Below are 23,340 nucleotides of genomic sequence, written 5' to 3' on the forward strand. Positions count from 1 at the left end.
CCCTCCCGGGTTGCTAATAAACACCTAATAAACACTGGTATGCCCCCGGCATCATTTTTTTGCACCCCCGGAAAGTGCCCAAAAAGTAATGCCAAAATCGTGGCACGTTGCGAAATTTTTTGAATTCGAAATTTCCACTCTGAAATTTTTTGAAAAGTTGGTTTTGACTTGGGAATCAACTTGCAAGTGTAATCGAAGTCTTGGCAAAGACTTGTCAGACTTGCAGACTTGTTTTTGGACGTGCACAGTACTGATATATGCTTGTAGACTTGCAATTTGATGTGCCCAGTACTGATCTTGACTTGCAGTTCAGTCCGGGATTCAAATACACATTGTTTATTGATTTCATTATTCGTGATAATGTCTGTCAACCTGGGATGGGGTTGAATAAATTTCATAAAAATTATAATCCCAATCATGGGTCATATTAAATTCATTAAACCAAAAGCGTTTTGATAAATCAGGGTAGTTCCATAGAATTCCCATTTCAACGATGGTCCTGTTTATATTCAAATATGATTTTCTATTGGCAAAAGATTTGCACTCTAATAGTAAATGAATAGAATATACGACTGTGGGGTAATATGAAGTGATTAATATGACTGAGGTACAATGTCCGTCTCATCAGCAACAGATTGCGATAGATGCGCGATAGAGACAAGGTTCAGGAGGGCAAAAAATAAACGAGCGGCAGAGCATGAAATGCGACTACATAGGAGCAGGCATTGGACAAAAGATTTTAATTTCTTTTATTCAGATGCATTCAAAATAAAATGATGAATTTCTATGAATTATCACTGCCCGTCTGAAAATTGCAGTGGAGAACAGTATATCAATCGATAGTGGTCTGTGATAATACCATTGCCCATCGATATGTTTCTCTGGGAAAGTAACCCGTGAAGCAAAAAATGTGACTTATAGTTTTAAAATACAATTGGGATAACATTTCTTAGGAAAAAAATGAAACTTTCAGCCTTGAAACCTCAAGGCTTTTTTTTTCCTGACACAGTGGCTTGACAAAAATTCAAGTTTCGAATTGAAAAGAAATCCTGTTTAAGTTATCGTACAACACATTTTTGTGGATAATTTGAAGTGCAGGTTATGTCGAGTAGGCTTTCAGCGTCGAGGAGGTAGTTTCGGCATAGCACAATGATCCAACATATCTCGCAAGGTTGCAAAAACAACCATTAGTTTCAGTCAGAGAAACTGTTAGGGCTATCCGAAAGCAACTTATATGCATTGGAGAAAAACACTTTTTTCGGCGGAAAAAACGAAAACTCCTTAGCTTATTCTAGAAAGATAAGTGTAATGCAATTTGAAAGTGTTGTGCAATTTGAAAGTGTTGTGCAATAAGTGTTGTGCAATTTGAAAGACACAGACACAGAAAAACCTTACAAACTCACACAAACGCCACGCACATAACAAACACAATGCGAACCCCAACACCAAAAACGGTGTTTGGATTTTTTTCTGTTCTCGCAACTGATGTTTACTCATGGTTCGCCAGCGTTCAATTAGGTGTTCTTCGATTTTTCTAAATAACTTGGTGTGGTAGGGTTGAGGCAATGGTATCGGTAATCGTAATTTTGGCATTACAATTTGAAGTGCAAAGTTTGCCATTTTCGATGAGCATAATGAATATAGAATTTTGAGAAGTATTCCAGATGTCTTATCGGCATGATTTGACAAACAATTTTGGTTTTGGGCAAACTAAAGGCCGCAATTTGTAAAAAAAAATGGAAATTTTTCTATTCTTTAATGATTACGTTTTTGCACTCTTGCTTTATTTGTGTCTAACGTTTAAAGGAGCTGACTCTCTCCAATTTAAACTTTGATTCTTTCTCTTGCACCCGCATTATATACATACTCGCTCACATACATACAGCCACCAACACACAAACAAACACCCCGAAACAAAGAAAAAAAATTTTTTAAAAATATTAAAAAATTTCCTCTCTGGCAACTGATCTTTACCCATGGTTTACATCGTTAATTTAAGTCTTGTTTTTATCTGAAAAACTAGGCGTGTACCTCCTGAGGTAAATGTATCGGTAATTATAAAAATAACACTAGAATATGAAAAGAACTTTTTTTGAAATTTCGAAAAATGTTGTCTTTTTCGATGTTTCCAGAGCTTATTGGGTCAATTCGGTTTAGATTTAAAATATCGCAGATGTGTTACCAGTAAGAATTATTCAATTCAATTTTGAATTGGCTCCTAATTAAAACCGAAATTTGTAGCGAATATGACCTAATTTTTCTAGTTTCTTAAGATTTCTTACAGTTTTCGCACTCTCTCTCTCTCTCTCTCTCTCTCTCTCTCTCTCTCTAAATGAATCTAATATGTAAGAGAATCTTAAAAGCTGTTCTTGGAGACTCTTTTTTATGATTGAGAAACATTGGTTATCAGCAGATTTTACGTTTCGGTTTTTTCACTCCTGAGTATTTTTTTTAAAAAAAGAAAGTTTTAATAATTTTAGTGTGAACTGAGAGAAATTATTTTTTTCATCATTCAAAAATGCTCTTCCGTTTTCATATGAGGACTTTTACAATCGATAAACTATTTATTTTTTGTGGCTAAAGTCTGGAAAATAATAATGTCAAAGAGAAGTAAAAGATAATTTTCCTTCAAATTTCAAAAAAAATTAAGATTATTTCTATTAAATTTTTCAAACTGGCAATCAATAAACTCTATCTCTGACATTGTTGTCAATTGCCTTAAACTAGAGCAGTTTAGTTCAAACGATCTGCTCTGACAACGTAATGGATACGTATAAAAAACATAGGAAAAGATTTTCATCTTTACTTTTCAATAATGAGTTTGGTTGATTTGATGTTCATTCCATTAGGTCTCTGCGCATTTGAAAACAATGAACTTTTTTCTTTGAGTTTTACATATTCATTGTTGATGTTTTTGTTTTGAGAGCTGTAATTTGCCTTAAGTCTTGCCGATAATTTGTTTGGTACAGAGAAACATTGGTTCTTGAAAAAATTGGTTAATCATTGGTTAATCAGCAGAAAACAGAAAGACGGCAAATTTTGAGGAAAAAAAAGTTTTTTTTCAAAATTTTTGGTCAAATAGTTGAAATCGTTAATTTTTGAGCTGTTAACTGTAAAGAATTACTTATGACAATCAGAACTCCTAACTAATTTCACTACCATTTATCCATTTATTTTTATCTGAAGTTTCACTGCGATCGGTCCTCCGAGCGATGTTTTTTTCCTTTTAAATTTTTCCTACTAATTTTAAACTTTTAACAATTTTTAAGTTCACTTTTTTTCAAATTTTTGATAACTTTTCATGTTAATTAAAATTAGATCCTTAGGGTTAAAATGTTGGAAGAGTTATAATCAAGTTCTGAATTAAATTTTGTGGCTATAAATTGACATTCTTTTGTAGAAATTTTCTATAACAATGTTTGAACTCCTTGCTATAAGCTTAAAATGCAAATTAGTACGGGTATTTTTAAAAACATTTTCGTCCGAATTTTTTAAAGAGTTGAAAAATTGCTGTGAAGCCATGAACTAAGAAAAACGTTTCAATGGCATCGTTTCATCTTCAAAGATTCAATGTGCCCTTTTTTATGGTATTACGGGCACGTGGCGTGTTACTTCATTAGTATCTTCAAAAATGTTGTATAGCTGCAAAATCAGAAACGGTACATTGGTTTTGAGAAAAGCTAATTTATTGCGTGGTTGGACAATTTGCGTCAAAGCGGTGATGTAATATATGAAGGTTATAATTGAGAGTTGTGTCTTTTTAATTCCTTTGAGGTTTCCACTGCTCATTTCAACACCCCATTGGTGTAGTTTGAAAGGAACGGAGAAAAACAAACACAAAAATTTCGGCAAGTGTTGAGCAAACAGTGCATGCGGATAAATTAATGAAAAAATCAACACTAAAAAATCGAATTTTAAAAAGCATTTTGTGTTATCTTAATCAAATAAAACCTTTTCCTGTTTCGTCCATTCAATCAGTTGAGTTTATAATTTATAACTTTTAAACCTTATAAACCGTTAATCCCGTTACTTTTCAAATTTGCCCGCGGCTATTGACAGTTTTTATTTGTGTGACCAACATTTTTGACTTTGTTTTCGCACAGTTTAACTATCCATTTCGGTTCAATTTCATAGTCCAATTTATCATTGTATCATTACTTTCAAACGCAACCAACGGGAGGAGCTATTTTAGGGTTGTTTTCCTTGTAAAATGTAGTGGGGGCATTTAGTTGGAGTTTGCAGCAAAAAGTAATCTGAAATCAAAAAGCGTGAACTTATTGTTTCGACAAGCTATCTTCGCCATTTCAAATGTAACAGTGTCACTGTGTTAGGAGAAAACGTCAATACTTCACAAAAATTCTAATCCTTCGTTTTCCAATGAATTGATTACTCTTCCATTATCAAACCTAATTCATCACTCCTTTACATAATTCCGAAATCTTTACAATTTTTCGCCGTGAAAACTTTACAAAATTACACTTCTTTATAAAAAGAACCAAGCTTACTTTTTTCTGTGCTTCAAACCTTCATTATATATTTTTTTGAGAAAAAAATAATCATCTAGAGAAATGAAAATAAATTGATAAAAGCTGCTTGTTTACCTTTGCTGTTTTATGCACATATTCAATTTTTGCATTAGCATGATGGTATTGGAATCACAGCATTGCTTTTGATAAATTTTTGATGGAAAATCCAATATTGTTTTCCATTTTTCTTCGATTAAATTGAGTCTTTGTTGACCAAATTTTGAACTGTTCTTTCTGCTCCTCAAATACTGCTGATGCAAGATCGATATTTAAAGGCAGTATTTAGCTGAAGCCTAGCTTAATTATTCATTAAATGAATTATTTGAAGTTAATTCGAACTTCAATTCAAAATCGAGAAAATTCTCAAACATTCCTTCGATTTTCTATACGTTTCACATTTGCACATCGCTAATGTCGTTTTGCCTTCAATTCGCTCTAAATTTGCGCCCGTTTGTGAAACTTTTCCTCGCTCGCTTATTGAACGGCTTTTAAGCAACTTTCAATGTTGAAATTGTGAGATTGGGTCTGTTTAATTTACCTTGATCTTCAGCATGAGAAAAACAAAATCTTTCGCTGCCAAATTATCTAAGCCCTATGTTTACAAAGGTGAGATATGCTGATATTTTCATTCTCTTAATTGCTACCTCTTTGAATTCTTTTATACCCCCCCCCCCCCCTGAGTGTTTCCTCGATTAACATGTGAGATGCAGTTGATTATTTAACTACACAAACTAGTTTTTGCAAAAGCAATTTACTGTCAAAAAGAATACGTAGAAAATTACGTGAAATTCATTTCAAAATTTTCTTAAGAAATCTGGTGCGATGCTGCTTTTTTTCAGCTAAAGCTATTCCGTTGTCAACTTGTAAAGTAGTTTAAAAAAACAAAATTTTATTTTTCATTCGTCCCTTCCTAGTCGAACTTTTAGCGAACATTATTTATATTTAATGGCTAGTTTATTTCTCAAATAGAGGAAATTTTCCGAAAACGCTTATTAACCAAATTTTTGATATTTTTTCGAATTCGTCTTCTTCTAAGGTTTGTAAAACCTGTAAGTTATGATAGTTTGAAATATTGAGAACGATTGCCCTTTGCTCTTCAGTCTGAAAATTAGGAAAAGATTTTAATATAAGCTGCAAGTTACGAGTTTATTTTAAATTAAGTTTAAACTGATCTAGTTAAATAAATGAAATGCTTTGATATGTCTGAAATGTTGTCATTAAAAATGTCACATTTTCTTTTCAAAATACTCTGTCTTGACAAAAGTACTATAAGGGCTAAGGATATGGGTAAATCAGCACTTCATAATTTTATCTCATTATAAACGCTTTTGAAACTCAAAATGAGACGTCATTGACGAGAGTTTTTCAGAGAAAATAGGAAGACAAAATTTATGTTCAAATCTAAGTCCATCATCTGCCTTGGAAATCATCAGCCTTTATTTAAGCGATGTCGATGCTGCTTTGATATCCAAGTGACTAGCGACCTGCGCCCTGTTCTAATTCTCAAGTTTGTTAAGATCTATTCATTTCTAGAATACCCTTGATGTCTTATAAACTTGTTTTGATGTATCTTTTCCTTCTTTTAAATATGCACACGAATCTGCGTTCTGTTTTATGTCAAATTTTTCTTGTTGAGATATAGTTCAGTTCATTTATTCAACTGATGTATTTTGCTTTTCCTCGTACATAGAAATTGATTGATTTTGAGAATTCAAAAGTTTCGGTAGCTATATATAAGACCACAGTTGGCTTCCAAAATTAAAGTTAGTATTGCATACTTAATTTTAAATATGAAGTTAAAATTTATTTTAACTAATTGAGTCAAAATTTAAGAGCCTCTGGTAAGTTTTAAAAATATTATCTTAAAGATTTTTTATAAAACTTTTATTATCTTAATTTTTCATAAAAAGCGAAGTTTTATTATTTATGGCAATTTTTGCTGTTTTTGTTATGTTGATTATCTAGCTGCTTTTCAAAGCTTCTGTTTTGAGTGGACACTTGTTGTTTTTGCAAAAATGACCTGTAAACTTTCCGCCCTACAATTACATTAAATTAACAATTTCTGCAGCATTGCGAAAGGCAATGCAGAAGAGGAAGGCAAGCCAGAGCCATTTTACACTTTTAATGACACCCTGGCTACAATATATCAACCTTGAGATACAAAATAACTTTTAAATAACGAAAAGGGAAAATGCAGAAATGCACGCTGTGTTCTTATAGGATAATAGAATTTTATGAAATAAGTTCAACGTATTATAGCACCAACATTATAACAATTTATGAGAGAAGTCTGCAGTGTGTTACAATCCATGTGGCTGCTTCATTTACCGGCGAAGAAAATGGCAAAAATTTGCACATAAAGTCGTGAATAAATCGGAACTTTCCACCATTTGATATCTATAATTGCAAAAAACAAAAAACGGGTTCTGACGCCATAAAACTACAATGGTACGCAGGAGGGGTTTGAGGGCTGCTTGCATCGCCTAAATTGGCACATGAGGCAGGTCCTAAAACTAAAAAAGGTTAGAACACTACATTCTCTTGGTTAGAATCGTAAAATAAATTATTATCTTTCGAGTAAAGTTATGAGCTCTCGTTTGGAGTTTCGCAGTTGTATCAGCCTTAATGATTGTATAACTGAGCTTAAATAGAACCTTATGTAGATTGACACTTCCATTTTCAGTAAATATTTTTTCATATTTTTTATTTATTTTTTTTTTCGGTTCAGAACAGAAACCTGCTGCTCATTTCTATTATTGTTCCTACAATCTAAAACTTGACAAATTCCTTAAGAACTGGCCATGTGTGTAGGTTGTTATAAGACTTCAAAGCAAACTTGAGCAGTTCGTAATTTTGTATGTTGTGATAGGGAAGAAATCGACATGTTTCAAATAGTTGTTCAGCGCTTTCCCGTTGAGAGAGAAAAGTAATACAGCGTAGAAACTTTTTTCGTAGTAGTTCAAGAGGGTCGAGAGTGGTTTTCGAGCCGCCGCCATAGGTAAGTAGACCATATTCAATTTTTTGTTTAATTTAGGAACCATTAAATTTTACTTTAACATTTCTTCAGGTTTTACCGCATTACAAAAACTAAGCTAACCATTTTTACTTTCTTTATTTGCAACCTCATTCACATGGTCTTTAAACCGCAAATGTTTGTCAACATATACACCTCGGTATTTAGTTACGTTCCTGAACTCTATCTCCATCTCTTAAACAGATAGAGCTGTTTCTATGTTTAGGGAGCATTGCAACTCTGTTTTAGTTAGGTTTAGGGAAAGATGGTTGTCAACGATTCAATTTTAATGATGTTCAATTGCTGTTGAATTTCCTTATGGTTAGCGTTTAGGGGAAACAATCGAGAAGTACTGTCAGCATAATGAAAAACATTCGATATAGTTTAGTGTCACTAAGGGCAGTTATGTATAATGAAAACAACGGGGCCCCAAGACTGAGCCCTGGGGCACGCCACAGGAGACTTCGTAAGGATTTGATTGGATGTCTCCAATGGCTACTAATTGTTTCCTTTCAGCAAGATAGTCTTTAAGGAGCTGCAAACAATGACCACGTATGCCATATGAACTTATTTTTTGTGCCCAATTATTATTATACACTGTATCGAATGCTTTTTGTCAAATCAGGATAACATGCTGAAGGAACAGACGTTTTACGATCAAGCAGTCTGATGTTTTCGGTTAGTTCTGCAATTGCATCAACAGTCGAATGTTTTGGACGGAAACCGGATTGACGTTCAGACAGATTTTTAAATTAAGTTAGATAGTCTAAAAGATTAATGTATATGACCCCTTCAATTGTCTTACTTCCGAACGAAGGATTCGATATTGGTTGATAGTTATTCATTTCAAGTTTCAATAAACCTATAAGTACGCAAATAATTTTAACCAGTTTGTACACTATGGGGAAATTACTTTCCCTGAAATATTTTCAAACATTATCTTGAATTATGGGAGTCAATACAGAAATGCAAGCTTTCAACAAAAAATTAGACATATCGATATGATCATTTGTAGGTGAGACTGATAATTAGTTAACTGTATTTTCAATAGAAATAATTTATGAGCTCGCATGTAGTTTTAGAAGGGCTGTGGGCTAACTTCAATCAGACTGACTGTATCAAAGCCTTTCGGTGGTATTGCTTCAACGCCACTCACATTCAGAGCTTTTTTGCTACTCACATGTAGAGTAGCATGAGTTTTTTTCGAGCTTTATCCGTAAATTCCATCATGACTTCAAATATTTCCCCATTTTTCTATATTAATTTTTAATGCTTTCTCAGTTCTGCGGAACTATGATGTTTTGGCTAAATGTTCACTGATACATCCTTTCATCAATATAGCGAGGAAATTAGACTTTATTGATCTTGTTCGCCTTTGTCTATCTTACTTTATCTGGTTTTTTTAAAGAGGCGAAAAGATCAGAATGTCAATTTTAATGCGGTAGCCAAAATATAGATGGTTGGTTGTTTCTCATGGTTTTTTCCAGTTTGTTCCTTAACTGGACAGCAAAATTTGAAACCGAAAGAACTTGAAAATCTTGACCTGGGAAAAACTGTTTCAGGCAATTAATATAAAAGTTCTAGCTCTTTAAATTTTGGTGAAACCATCGTGAAAGCTATTCTTTGCATAAATTTTGGGTCTCAAATTTTTGTTTGGGGCTTAAATTTTTTTTTATCTTCATATAATCTACTTTGTTTTTTAGCTGCAGTTGACGCAAAAGAACTGACAAGTTGTCAATTTTGTGAAATTTCAGGAACCTTACTTCTGCGTTCTTCTGTATTTAACAGACTAGTGCCTGAAGCCGATTTGAAAATTTTAATTGAAATGTAGCAAATACAACAAGCGAAGAATAACCAAAAAGTGATATGAATTGTTATTATGAAAAAATGGTTATTATTTTCAAATCTCGATGACCTCGAAAACGAAATATTTCAGAAATCCTCTAATTTGATACTTTCTCGCTGGTGTCTTTGTTACAGCTCGAAGGCCAATTTTGGTGCCGAATTTGAGCTCACTCTGAATTGTAAATTAATTCGAAAAACAATGCGAATAAAATTCTATACGAGTGATTGAGTTTTTCTACGATAAAGTTATCGATCGGGCACTATTGCCTACCAAAAAAAAAGTTGAATTAAGCATAGAATCATCCCTCGCTCTAAAATGGGAATCAGAACAGCTATATTTTGACGATCATTGAAGCGTAACAAAGCAAGATGACGACTCTTTTCCAATTGGTACAAACATATGCCAGCTCGGCTTTTAATAGACAATTTTAAAGCAGTTTCTCTTATGTGTTTTTAAATACCGATGTAAACGACAATTAGCAACACAATGTGAAAGTCGCTGTCTTGTTTTTGCTGGTAACGAAATGACTGAGATATTGATATGCATTTGCGAGACAGTAGTTTTGTACATTTTTTTTGTGCTATTTTTGAAGATCTTGGTTGTTAAAAATATATACAGCTAACACTCATTGAGGACTCTTAAGTGGGCTTTGCTGTTGCCTGATTGTCGCCATTTTATAGCTATCGTCACTTCATTGACCTTGTTGTCACCAGAAATGCCTTGCAGAAATTAAAATTCTCTAATTGATTGGGCGGAAAACAAAACTACTTGCGAAACTTAATTAAGCACCTGATTTTGTTCGGGCCTTCACAACGTGGGAGTCAATTTCGATCAGTTAAGAAGGAAATAATAGGAAATAATATACTGTGTTCATATGCAGACGTTCCCGCAACCAGTACGATATGCAGTGTATCCACAATGACACTATAAACTAACAATTGGAGCTAGTCTAACGTTCTGAAATCAAACTTCTAAAATTTGACGATCACTTTGATTTTAATATTGTATATTTTGCTTATCATTTTTTGATATTCTGCTATGTGAAAACCACAATTGCCTTTTTTCACGCTGTGATGTTTGTTGTTTTATGATGAAAGAAATAGAGGAAAAAGTGGCGTTGTGAAGTAAACTTATCATCAGTAATCTGAGTTAGTAATCTTGTTCATGTTGCCGCTTATACTATGGTCTAGACGACTGCATCCGGATAAAGCAGCACTATAAATAATTGAGTCGTGTGATTTGTATCACACGCATTTCACTCCATATACACAACGCAAGACTCACCATATGAACTGGGAAAGGAATGCACAAACAGCTCAAAGGATAAAAAGTACCTTTTAAGATTCATTTCATTCCTGTTTCCATGTTTGATCTTGGATTCAACTCCAATTTAACTTCCATTTGAAGACAACTCCATATGCCCCATTATAACCCTCATAAATGTATCATATAGCCTAAACTTCATCGCCGCTCACGTAACCGAAAAATTTCGGGCAATTGACGCAGTAATTTTTGATTGAGAATTTTGGGCTGTATAAGTTTTTTTTCGGCTGAACGGTTTGTACAAATTAAAAGTGAGACCAGGTGAGAGAGCTATAAAGTAGTCACATAGATTTCTATCTATCGTGTTGCTAATATTAACCACGGGGTATACATTCGGTAGGTGGTATGTATATACGTACGCATTAAAGTTACCCCTGATTTCGTTTTCTTTAAAAGAGGTAAAAAAAATATACAAAATCAAAGCATTTTACTCCGCTGTGTTTTGATTCAAAGTGAATTTGTATTTCAAACTTAATGTCTTGTGTAATAAATCATGCTAATTTTAAATTCTTTTATCAGCTAGCAGTTTTAGCTTGAATTTTGTATGAGTTAGAACAAAAGATTATTTCAATTTTACTGAATTTCTGCAACTAATTTGGCGCCAACTATTGTTAAAGATTCTGTTCGTGTGTTAATTAATTTTGAAGTTCAGAAATGTCTTCGCATCACAACCATCATCATTATCACCACACCGGTAAATTTTTTGTTCTAATTAACGATTTTAATCCTCCGTGTAGTCGTCATAACTCATAACATGAAAATTGAATAGCAGTGTCCATATAGTCTCTAAAATTAAATATTATGATAAAGATTTGAAAAGTTTTAAATGTGTTCAAATTGTTTCACTATATGTATCGGATACGTTGCTTCATCTGTCAAAGCTTCATTAAATGTTTTCTGTCTCAAAATGATTTTGCTGTTTTAATAGATGCTATCAAATAATAGCATACAAGTGAATAGAAACGTGCTAAATCTTAAGCCTATACATCTTATGTGATTTCGATAAATAATTCATTTTCAGCTCATGATCCTTGAAAGATTACCAGGGCATACTTTCTCTTATGATCTTGTACGATAACCAGGATTATTCAATATCGTATTTAGGATAATTTGAACTGATATTAATATCTAATTCACTTCAGGCGAATTGAGCGTCTCAACTGTGGCTGTTTAAGCATCCTTTAAAAATTTGTATGACCCTTTTAGGCTCGTACAAATCATATATGAGCTTGTATGATTACCGGGATTTTTTTATGACTGGCAACTTGTGATGATAAGAAACATAGCTAAAACATTGTACATCTTGTCAAGATCTTGCGATAAAGATATCAAGATGTGTGCAAACTTGCAAGATCTTTGTATGGGTATAAAGAAACAAGATATTGATCACATAATCAGAGATTAATCATGACATGGCAAGACATACAAAGTTTAATTTTCATAATTTTAGTATAACAAAATATTGCAAAAAACTCAAAATATCAGGAAACTGGAAAATTCAGCTCGTGTTAGTTCATCAAAAAAGTGATTTAATTGTCTCAGAATTCGATAGATGAAAAGTCAATGATCGTTTTCATGTTAATTTCCTGTTCATTATAAAAGAAAATTTGAAAATTAGTGCCCATTCAAGGCTATATATGAGTTTTAGGACATATTGATTAGCATACAGATGTCATAATTTTGTCCTGGTCTTTTAATGTAACGATATTGTACTCTGTGCCCGCAATGTCGATACTTGTTTATTTGTTTACTTATTTACTTGTTATTTGTATTTATTTGTATGCGTATGTATTATAATTATGTTATTTATGTCTGTTGTGTTGCGTGTAGAGCAGGCGCCGCCTGAAGACGTGCAGCTGAAAATGCTGACTGCCACTGCTGTCTACAAACCGGGAGGAGGACCATCCGCCGCATCCACACAGATCATCGCAGCTGGGGAGGAACTCACACTCGAATGCTCATCCGACGGATTTCCATGTAAGTTCCACCCCCGCCCCCCACCCTACACACAAACACATACAAACCCACCACACCCTTCATATTCCATATGGAGTGCCAGTTTACATTACACTTACTCCATTTGGTGGTGCTATATGATGTGACATGAGATTGTACATAAAGACGTTTTGCCTTGAGCTTCTCAGATGACGTCGTTTGCCTCTTATCCACCGAGATCAAAGTTATCTCAAAATTGTTCTGCTGCTATATTATGCATTCAAGTTATAAACTGTTGCGGTGCCGACTGTTTGTTTAAAATAGATGTTTAGGATATATTGTATTGATTTCTTGCTATATTTGAGTCGCTATCTTATTAGGCCTCAAGATTCTGGCACTCATGCATTGTCGAACCAAACTATGTGACAGAATCTCGCATGCTAAAAACGTTTTCTCAAACAACAATATTGAGAAGAGAACTATTTATCTTCTGACACGAGCACACGAGATTGAAACTCAATGAGATTCTCCTTGTAGAATAACCAAGAGAATTTTAGGTAATATTGTACGCAGAAGCTTTAAATATTGTTTCAATAGTGATTGTTGTTTAATTTTCCATAGTGGATATTTGATATCGTGATCATTATTTAGGATTCCTCAACTGTTTTTTCTTAACATCTGTCGTTGCTTCTTTCACTATTGGGTGTCACATTCTTGGTTGTTACTGTGCCTGAAGTTCGACTATTAGAGGAACAGTCGAACACATTAACTAAATTCTGATACCATTACTCGACGTAAGTACAAAAGGGCGGCAAATGTTAGTGACGGTTAATTGATTGCATGTATACAAAAACCCTGAAGATTAATACTGCTATTAATTAAAGAGTATAATAAAAAAATCGTTAGAAAGGGATTAAAATGCCTCATTTTTTGATATATGCTAATTTTTTCCTTTCCTTATCTTATCAACAGCTTTCAAACACATTTTCTGCTATGGTATAGTTCCTTCGATTATTTGATCTTTTATGCATTATTTTGCTTAATGGTTTTTTTGTTTGATCATTTTGATTTTTGATTAATCTCACTTTTTAGCTCTTGAGATTATAGCAGCTAAGCTAAATTGACAGCTGTTCACTAGTCCTACTACTAAAGGCAATTATCAAAAGTGCGCAGAATTTTGTTTATTGATTTTTATTCCGTTGTCTAGATTTTTGTTGTGACCATATGACGTCACGATCACTTCAAATCTGCTTTTATTCATTCATTTAAGCAGTGCGTGACGTCATTTTTCACTCTCGTAGAGCGAGTTCTTTGTCAAATCGCTTTATTACGGTTTTGTTCACAAGTGACTTACCTCACTCTCAAAATTGACGTTTTCTCTTTAAAAATGACATATTTTTTTAGTAGTTTAAGAAATTGATGTCTACTGAGTGTCTGTCATTCTGATTTAAGGTTATTTGAGAACAGCTAAAAGAAGCTGCAGATTCTCATTCAAATTATTACATCTCAGCATTCTTTTAAAAGAAGAGAAATTTCTCTTTTTCGGTCTCTCTTATCATTATTTTATGAATCTACAAATCTATGCAGCTATTGCGGCTAAATTCTGGGAATCTACCAGATATGTCCGATTTTTCAATCTATGGCCTTGCAATGGTGCATAATAAGCTTTAAGGAGTTTACTGTAGGCACTTATACCCCAGGGCTTAATTAGGCTATGTCCACAGCCTCATGTATTGTAAGAGCAATTTTACCAGTATGAGTTCGATTTATCAATACTGTAGGCTTTGAGCCTTACTGTGTCATTTATAGATTAACGTTGGTTGCAAAAGCAACAGTATGTTTTTTTCTTTTATATAGTTCTGCTCCTTGCCTTGGCTGAGATCTCGCGGCAAGAGTTTAATTGAGAGCTAAACCAGATTTTTGGCATGGCACTAGTGAAAATGGCAGACCTATCAAAATGTAGAACTTTTTTTCCAGCCAATGAGAATTAAGAAAATTTTGATACGATTTTCTGATCCGATTATTGCTGGACAAGTTGTCCATGTTTGAAAAAGGAATATGAGTGGTGGAGACATGCCCAGATTTGTTAAAATCCACACTGTTGAACTAGGTTTTGGCAAATTTCAATTAATTGAAAGCATAAAGTTACAGTGTTTTAATTTTCTGTGTCAATCAGATTCGTTGAAAATTCTCTGTTTTGGTACTTATTTTTGCTGAGACGGCACTTTTTTGCATTTTTAGTTCCATTTTTACTAAGAGATGTGAAGGGAGGCTCATTGATATCATTCTGGCGTTATGTTCATTGATGTTATTTGAACAGCTGCTCACTTTTGTTTTGAAGCTAGGGCTCTTTTCTCATTATATAATTTTAGACGCGGCAATAAAAGCTAATATTTCTGTTCTGATATTAGGCTTCTGATTTTTTGATACGTCAACTCTTATATTTGCGAATTATTTTTGCTTCTTTGAATTGTTTTGAATCTTTGTTTTCAACAATTTTATACACACACACACACATATATATATATATATATATATATATATATATATATATATATATAATATATTTATAAATAACTTAAATTTTTTCACCATGAAACCATATTAGAAATTACATTACTTTTTAGAACTCAATGCTTTTCTGCACGAATACTAAGACTGCTGGTAGCCTAGGAGCATTTGTTTTTTTAAGAAAGAGGCTTTAAAAAGTCTTTCAATTTTGATTTGATTGGAAGAATTGATAATTAAGAATCGATTGGGGCGGTTTGAGTCTTAATTTTTCTTTGGTTCCTGCAAAAATTATAACTAATGTTTACAAGTTTTCTTGGGATTTTTTTTACAGATAGAGCAAAATTTAGCAGAGATGAAGACAAAAACTTCTACTGCCACGTCGCTCTGTAAACAGACTTTTTTGATGTTTAGGTAGCAATAATCATTGTTTACTTAAATGATTGCCACGATCAATTTTAGCTATTTATCTCAAACTGCGTAGTTGGTTTTTAATTAAAAGCTACTGATTCTTGGCCGTTTCTGTTTTCTTCTTTTATATTCAAGATTTTTTTTCTTCTCAATTATTATACTCTTTTTACCTGGAATTATGATGATAATTGAGACTTTTTGGTCAATTATTGTAGGATTTTGTGCATAAGGTTTTTGTTGTTTTTATTGTTTTTGTTGTTTTTATTCTGTGTTAAGCTTGAATGAGTTTTATGCCAATAGCTTTTTTCGTTGAAATACATATTTAATGTTTAACTAGCAGAGTTTTGTCTAATCAATTTGTTTTGTAGATTCAGTGTTGAGTTCTTTGTGGTTGCGTTTGTTTGTGCCAGAAGCAGCGAATAGCGTGAATGCTTTTTTATGTGGAAACTTTCCATTGTGCCAACGGAAATTAAATTCAGATTTCGAGTGTTTTTTCTCGTCATCGTTTTTTTTTCATACCCTTTCAAGTGTTTTTGTTATTTTATGCAAATTTTGAATTTGACGGAAAAGTAGTTGTTTTGCTTCGTTCCCCAGTTTTTTTTTGAAATCGGAAAAGTTTCAAATCGCTTGGACAATTTTGCTTGTATTGCTTTCATTATTGGACTGAAGAATCGAGACTGAAAATTCAGAATGATTTCTAGCAGACGATTGCAAGATATGGTTAATTCTGTTTTCCGAATCGGATTTTGTTCATTTTTCCCATTGCTCTCAATTTTTAGCTTAAAAGTTTGTCGTATGCAGTTATCTGAAGCCTGTTGGTCCTTATGTGCAATGCTTGGTTTGATAATTGTTCCGACCCTCTTGAGGGGGGAGGAACTATATACTCAAATGGGTTTTTTTTTGTTCCGTGAATTTTCGCCGCTCGATATATTCATCGTAGAGAGTGTGAGACTGGTATCATTGGAAAGCTCCTCCAGCGTAGAATGTGGAATTAAAAAGATTATTTTAATTTTCGTTTTCTACAGGGAGTTATCGAGGTTTAAACTTCTGAAAAAGGAAGAGTGAATTCACGTTGTTTTTATTCACATTTTCCGGAATTTTTGCCTAAATTTTCGTCAATTTTGCTAAAATTTGTTATAATTTTTAAGAATAGTGTCAATGATTTTAATTTTGAAGACGAACAAGCATTGTTGATTGTTTTGATTTAATTTTTTTGGTCAAAAAATCTGGATAAACATTTCAAAATTTAGCCTTTTTCATCAAAAACAGCACGAAATAAGCTACTTTAGTCCACTTTGATCAAATTTGCCGACAGTACACCCCCCAACAACACTAATACGATCTTTGTAGACTCAAAGGCGGGCTATTTCTACTTCAGAGTCCGCTGAGAGTGCACTGTAGTTAAAACTTTGCCGTTTTTTGCTAACTTTACTAGTTGATTATCAAAAATGCAGAATTTATTTTGAGTTTTCAACTAACAAATTATCTATATCTACAACATTTGAAAAATCAATTGTTCCTAACGGACAATAAGTATTAGCAGGGCTTGTTTTGGGCCATTCTTGGACTGTTACACTCAAAAAAAAATCGGGTTGTAATCAGTCGGTCTTTTTTTTTTTAAAAAAAGACTTTTTTTAATAATAAAGACCAGAACATTGCTAAGCAGCTCCAATCTAATGCATTTAGTTTTTTAATTGAAAGTTTATGGTCGTTTATTTTTTAAAAATAATTGACTTTTCAATAAATAATGGCTTAATTAACTTTTCCTCTACTTTTTTTCTTAATTTGTTCAACTTCCAGCTTAGTGTCATTAAAAAAGACTGCTTCTTCTTTCTGCTGATTTAACATTTGTTCTCGGTTGCAGTTTTAAGCCTGAAGTTATTGTTTTCTGGCTTTGATACTACAAGATTTCAGATTTTCGTTTGTTTTGATATTTGCCAGTTTTTCACGTTTTCTAATTTTGTCACATTATCACATTTTTGACAGTTCTCATGTCACCTTATTGGCATTCAGAATAAGGCACAATTGAACGTTTTAAAATCCTGAAAGATATACATCGTCGTTTTAACGGCCTCGACGCCTCTTTCTTGAAGAAATCAATTGAATTTTTAAATTTTGTATCTAACTGTCATTTTTACTATGTCATTTCGGTCGTATGAAATTTCCTGTATAGTGATAGCTTTCATTGGCTTTTCATGGAAGAGTAGAAGAACCAATATTCTGATATTAGTAGATAGCTGATGGCTTTCATGACTTTGAAAACAATCGTTTTCCAAAATTTAAAAAAAAACTTTTTAACTTCGCAATTTTGTTCTTTTTATGTTTCTTTTTGTTACCTTATCTCGTTAGTTAATTACAGGACAAATATGACATTATGGGTGTAAAGGGAATAAAAGGGATTGGTGTCCCAAAATCTTTTTTTAAAGAATTCGTTATGACCTTACTGGCTTCGACACCGGTTTTTCACAAAAAAAGTAAATTAATTTGATATTTGTCATATTTGACGTTCTTTTTGTAGATACAAGAAATATTCTGGATAATTACAGGTCTCAAGGGCTTCCTTTTCATGAATAAACGACCCTATTTAAATAGCTCTTATTGTAATTAATGCCTGTCATGACATTGAATGTAATTTTGTTTCGAAAAAAAAATTAAAAGTATTACATACTTTAGCACTTCGCTTTTTGTCTACTTGTTACCTAGTCTTACTAATTAATGGCCACGTACTACATTATAGCTGTTTGAAGAAGGCGCAATCAAATATATTTTGAGTGCCAAAATTTGGCTTGACGGTTTTGACAGCGTTTTCTGGCAAGTTTCAATTGAAATTTTGTTTGTTCGTTGTTGTTCTTTTTAGCCGCTTTAAAAAATGAATAAGGACAGGTCCTAATGTTCTGCTATAGAAGCAGTGGTAATCGTAAATTTGTGGTAATATTAATTGATTCCTAATGGTATTTATTACTTTGAAGTTAACTGTTTCAAAAAAATAGGTTAATTTTTTTACTTTACTGTTTTTGTTCTTTTTTGTATAATTGTTACCAAACCTTTTTATGGACTGGTCGCATATGTTTTCTTTTGATTTATAAGTTATTTTTGTTTAGTTTTAGGTTTATCTGACGGTATGTTGACTTTGTTATTAAATTTAGTTTTAAAAGAGGGACATAAATTGTTTGGTGTAATTAATGTTTGTTGTTGTTGTTGTTGTTGTTTGATTTTGCTGTTTGTCTTGACTCGCTTTCTTAATATTGACAAATCACAGCAATCTAATGCATCAATTTTTACTCCACTGAGTTATTTGCTTTGGAGGCTATCTTATCGTTCATACAGAATTTTTTGAAAAAGACTTGGGCTTTTTTATGCCAAAATTGTGGATGGGCGGGGTCGGAACCTTATGTGCCATCGCACATTACCGAGCCGCCTTGTTGTTTTAACTGTCATAACGATTCGAAATACGCCATAGAGGACGCCATAAACTGGTAAAGCCAGCGAGCGTGACATTGATGCTCAGTTCTGTTTGAAGTTTGGTGTTCTCTAAATGGATGATTTTCAAACTCTGCCGAGGAGGCATAAATTAACGATGTATAACCAATTTTCGTAAGTTTGGGTCCTTTTTGTTCCTTTCACTGTAGCTCATTAAGACTAACCTCACTTTGTTCTTCTGCTAGGGCCTAAGATTCTTTAATAATATCTGCTTCGATCAACGCTGCCCCCCGCATGCCGTTTGAGAACAATTTGTTCCAGTTAGGTGTTATTGTTTTTCATATTGATCAGCAGTCAGTAGTTGCTTTCCAATGGTGTTGCTAGGTTTGATTTTGTGCTTTGGTCAGGTGCGTTGTTTTTCATTGGGCTGAAGTGGATCGCGATATGGAAAATAGAGTATAGAAATCGAACAGATGGCGATAATAAATATAGGTAGGAGCTTGCCCTCTACTTTACGTTTATTTTTAAGTCAGGATTGTAGTTTGATTTTGTCGTTGATTTTCATGAAAAAGTAAAAATATAGTTTTGCATGCTGCTGTTTCTTCAACAAAAGATTGGAGTCGGGAATTTGGTTTTATTAATAGGAAAAGAATCTTTGTGTCTGTTATCTAGTGTCGGATGGTATGTTTGCCAAACTGAAACAAGACAATCAATATCTATTTTGAACTCTTTTGATGCAATATGTTTCAGAAATTGCTTTGTTCTTCACATTATGCTGACTAGAACATTTTTACTCAGTCCTTTCTTTTTAATCTTTTTGCCGCTGTATATAAACTTGGTTTAAAACAAATTTCGATTAAGAACCAACTAAAAATTTGTCCTTCACTGCTATCATTTTATGAACTAATCAGTAGTCTGCTAGAACAGCAGATAAAAAGGGAATAGATTGAAAGCAAAAATTTCTGTTAAAATTTGTCATAAAAAGTACTATTATGTATACTTTTAGTGCTATTATTCATGGAAAAATTAGGTATCAGATTAAATAATGAATTGTTCTGATGGTCTGAGTCCAACATGGAAACTAAAATTTTGCCACAAAATTTTAGTTTCCATGTTGGACTAATTAAATTTGGTACTCGGAAAAGAGTTTAGCATTTATTATTTTTTAATAATCTGCGACAAATTAACAGTATGGCTTGTATTTTTTTTGTCATAAAAATGAGTTATTTTGAAAGCGAGCATTTTTTGCCAATGTTTGATACTTTTAACAAAACGGATTTGAAGTCTGGTTTTTGATACTTGGAAGCTTTTTAGTTTATAGTTTGAAGCACAATAATGACTGAGGGATGCTCTAGTTAAGATTTTTCCAGAGTAGTTTTGCCTATATTAGTTTAAGATTGCAAAGATTGATCCTTCAAATATCAGAAAATAGTTTGATTCAGCCTTTCGCAGATTATTAAAAAATAATAAATGCTAAACTCTTACGCTATAATCGCATTTTCATTACCGTATATATGTTGATTTTGCTGCGTCATTTTTCTGTTGCGAATGAAAGTTTCCCATGTTCCCATGCGAATGAAAGTTTGCAATTCAAATCATAAACAATATTGCCCTGTAACAGTAAGTTTAAAAGATACGTGTTGCCTTTCGATATCAGTTTATTCCGTTGTCGGCATAATTTTTGTTATTGGTAGTGCTAGAAATTAGAGTTGAACGGGTTTAGAGCCGAGTGAGAAAAAAATGAGAATCAGAGCCAAATGCTTAAAATTGAGTGCGCAAATAATATGATTGCTTCAAATTAAAGTACAACAAACATAAGGAATGGCGAATTATTTAGTTCACGTCGCGTTATTATCTATGCTATGGTGTGCGGCTGGGTTGCGCTCAAATCGGCCTCTCCGTGGCCGCACTGTCCTTTACAAAAAACTATCTTTAAAGTGCTGAGTTCATTATCAACCAAACAGAGCAAGCAAATATACGGCTTCCAATTTCTTTTTATGGCATTCTCCTCTGCGACAGATCGGCTCTACAGCAAGTCTTTTCGAACGCGCGAGTCTCTGCGACGTACAGAACCTTCCAACATACATCTCAAGTATGCTGAAAACTTTTCCTTCTCTAAAGAGAGAAAACAATGTTTTCATCAAAACTGATGCTCTTAGATTGCCCTTTACTTCGCAATAAACGAACAATTCTTCGTGCTAAATAGATGTTCAGCAAGAATAATCAACCGAAAAAGTTAGTTTTTCAGCAAAGACTACAGGAAAAATTATTTCTAAAAAGAAAAAACACTCTTCATTGTCATAAAACTAGTTGCAGAAATTACGTTTTGCAGCAAATTTGAGTAATACTAAAAGCTTTGGAATCTTCAATTTGATAATTAGTCAGCCAGCTGTCAGCCGCACTTTTATACGGGTTTTTGCAAAAAATTGGTGTTCAACAGCTTTAATCTATTACAAAAATTTTAAGCGATGTAAAATGGACTACATAAGTACAACTGAACAATTTTTAGGTTAAAAACAATAACCGATTTTTCAATTAGGTTGCTGGATTTGATATATATATATATATATATATATATATATATATATACATATACATATATATATATATATATATATATATATATATATATATATATATATATATACCGACTCAAACATGCAAACATATGACAGACTGGAAATTATCTCAATGGTTAAGTTGAGAATTCACCGAAACTAAAAATTCTCCCACTTCTTTTCTCAACGCACTGTTTAGTTTTATAAATGCAGTGCGTCTGATTTTTTTTTACTAATCACTAGCTACAAATAACTTTTTGGAAAAAACATTTTCAAAGAAAACAGAAAAAAAATGAAAAAAGCAGAAATGAAAATTTTGTCAAGATATTGTTTTTTGTCAGGCAGTCATATCAAAAATTTAATACTATTAATGACACTGCCCTTTTGTGTCTGATCCAAACAAAACCAAGCATCAACTAATGTCAAAGAAAGCCGTGAATTTCAAGAAATTTTTTCCTGGAAAAAATGAATTTTTTGATTAACCCTTTTTCTAACAAAATGTTTAAGAATCATGCTGCTGCCTCTTTTTTTAATGAAATGCATAAACTTGGAGACAAATTAGAAACAGCAAATTGTTTCATTTGTATAAAGAAGACTTTGAACAGCTTCCTACTCAAAAGCATTTTCTGCTGGTTCTAAACATTCAATATGCTGTCAGCTATGTCAGTTGTCCAACTTAATGTGAAGTTTTTATTAACAGAAATCAACTGTTTCTTATATTAAGCTTGAATATTTGAGGGAAAACAGACAAAAGAATTTTGTCTTTATCATTTAAACCACATTTAAACAACTTTTTTTTTACTTAAAGCTACAGAAAATTGAATTTCGGCAAAGCCACTTTAATAAAATCAGACACTTTATTATTTGGATGACTCCTGGTGTGCATAGGTTTGATGGTTGTTTTATTGTCGGAAAATCAATTTAAGCTGAAGCTGAAAAGATAATTTTTGTTAGCGTATGAATGATCACGTATTCTGTTCCATTGATTTTCCATTCACATACAGACCTTTAATATGAAAATAATTGTTTTCCGCAATTAAATGAAAGACATGGTGTTTCAAGCTAGCTTAAGTTGTCACAGAAATGTAGGAAAATAATTTTCTATTCTTTTATAAGAAATTTTTTTTGCAATAGGCATTTTTGTTTGGGAATCAATTCTTTTTTGGAAGACATCCATTCAGCTTTTTTGGTAATTGGTCATCTTTAGAAGCCACCAAGATATGAAATTTGTAAAATGTTTTATCTCTTCGTCTCTCGTCCTCGTGAAAAAATTTTGTTGTTTTGTTTGTGTTTTCTTTTCTATTTTTGTGTGCAGTTGTCTTTCGAATCAAGTGAACAATATAGAGCGTATACTCTAGATTAAATTGTTAACTTCGGAGCTAAACGAATTACCAAACTAATTATATACAGTTTTCTCAAAAGTATGTTTTCATTTACTTTGTTGTCCCAAATTTTTTTAGTTTATCTGTTATTTGACTATATCAGAACTGCAATAAAATAGAAAAAAGCGTTTCAGATTAATTACCGTGAAGAAGAAAAAGAGCTCACAACTGAGATGAAAAAGAGAAAATAGCCAACGAAAACGGTTTACTTCATTTTTTGTCATGGATTGTTCCGTATCATAAAGTTCTAATGAAAATTTTGCTTTAGTTCTCTGATAACCAATTTAGTTCAATTTAATATTTCCTAAACTAACGTAAAAAGCTTACAATAGTTAAGTATAATCTGCCCCAATTCTTTCTTTTCATTTTATTCAGTTCAGTTTGCGTTATTATCTATGCTATGGTTTGCGGTTTGGTT

General features: G+C 32.8%; 1 protein-coding gene across 17 annotated transcripts in view; it reads left to right on the top strand.

Annotated features, from left to right (window-relative positions):
• LOC142341591 (uncharacterized) overlaps nt 1-23,340 on the top strand; it is a 499,295-nt gene that overhangs the window by 337,726 nt on the left and 138,229 nt on the right. For 15 of the 17 annotated variants that reach the window (XM_075392645.1, XM_075392646.1, XM_075392650.1 and 12 more), the window contains one exon: nt 12,539-12,685. In XM_075392645.1, coding sequence (XP_075248760.1) covers nt 12,539-12,685 — 147 coding nt within the window. Of the gene's footprint in view, nt 1-4,819; nt 5,133-11,360; nt 11,403-12,538; nt 12,686-23,340 lie in introns of those variants that run through there. The other 2 variants (XM_075392655.1, XM_075392654.1) reach the window with 2 other exon arrangements.

The sequence above is a fragment of the Convolutriloba macropyga genome, chromosome 6, assembly GCF_964194025.1.
Source record: "Convolutriloba macropyga chromosome 6, txConMacr16.3, whole genome shotgun sequence".
NCBI classification, from domain to species: domain Eukaryota; kingdom Metazoa; phylum Xenacoelomorpha; order Acoela; family Convolutidae; genus Convolutriloba; species Convolutriloba macropyga.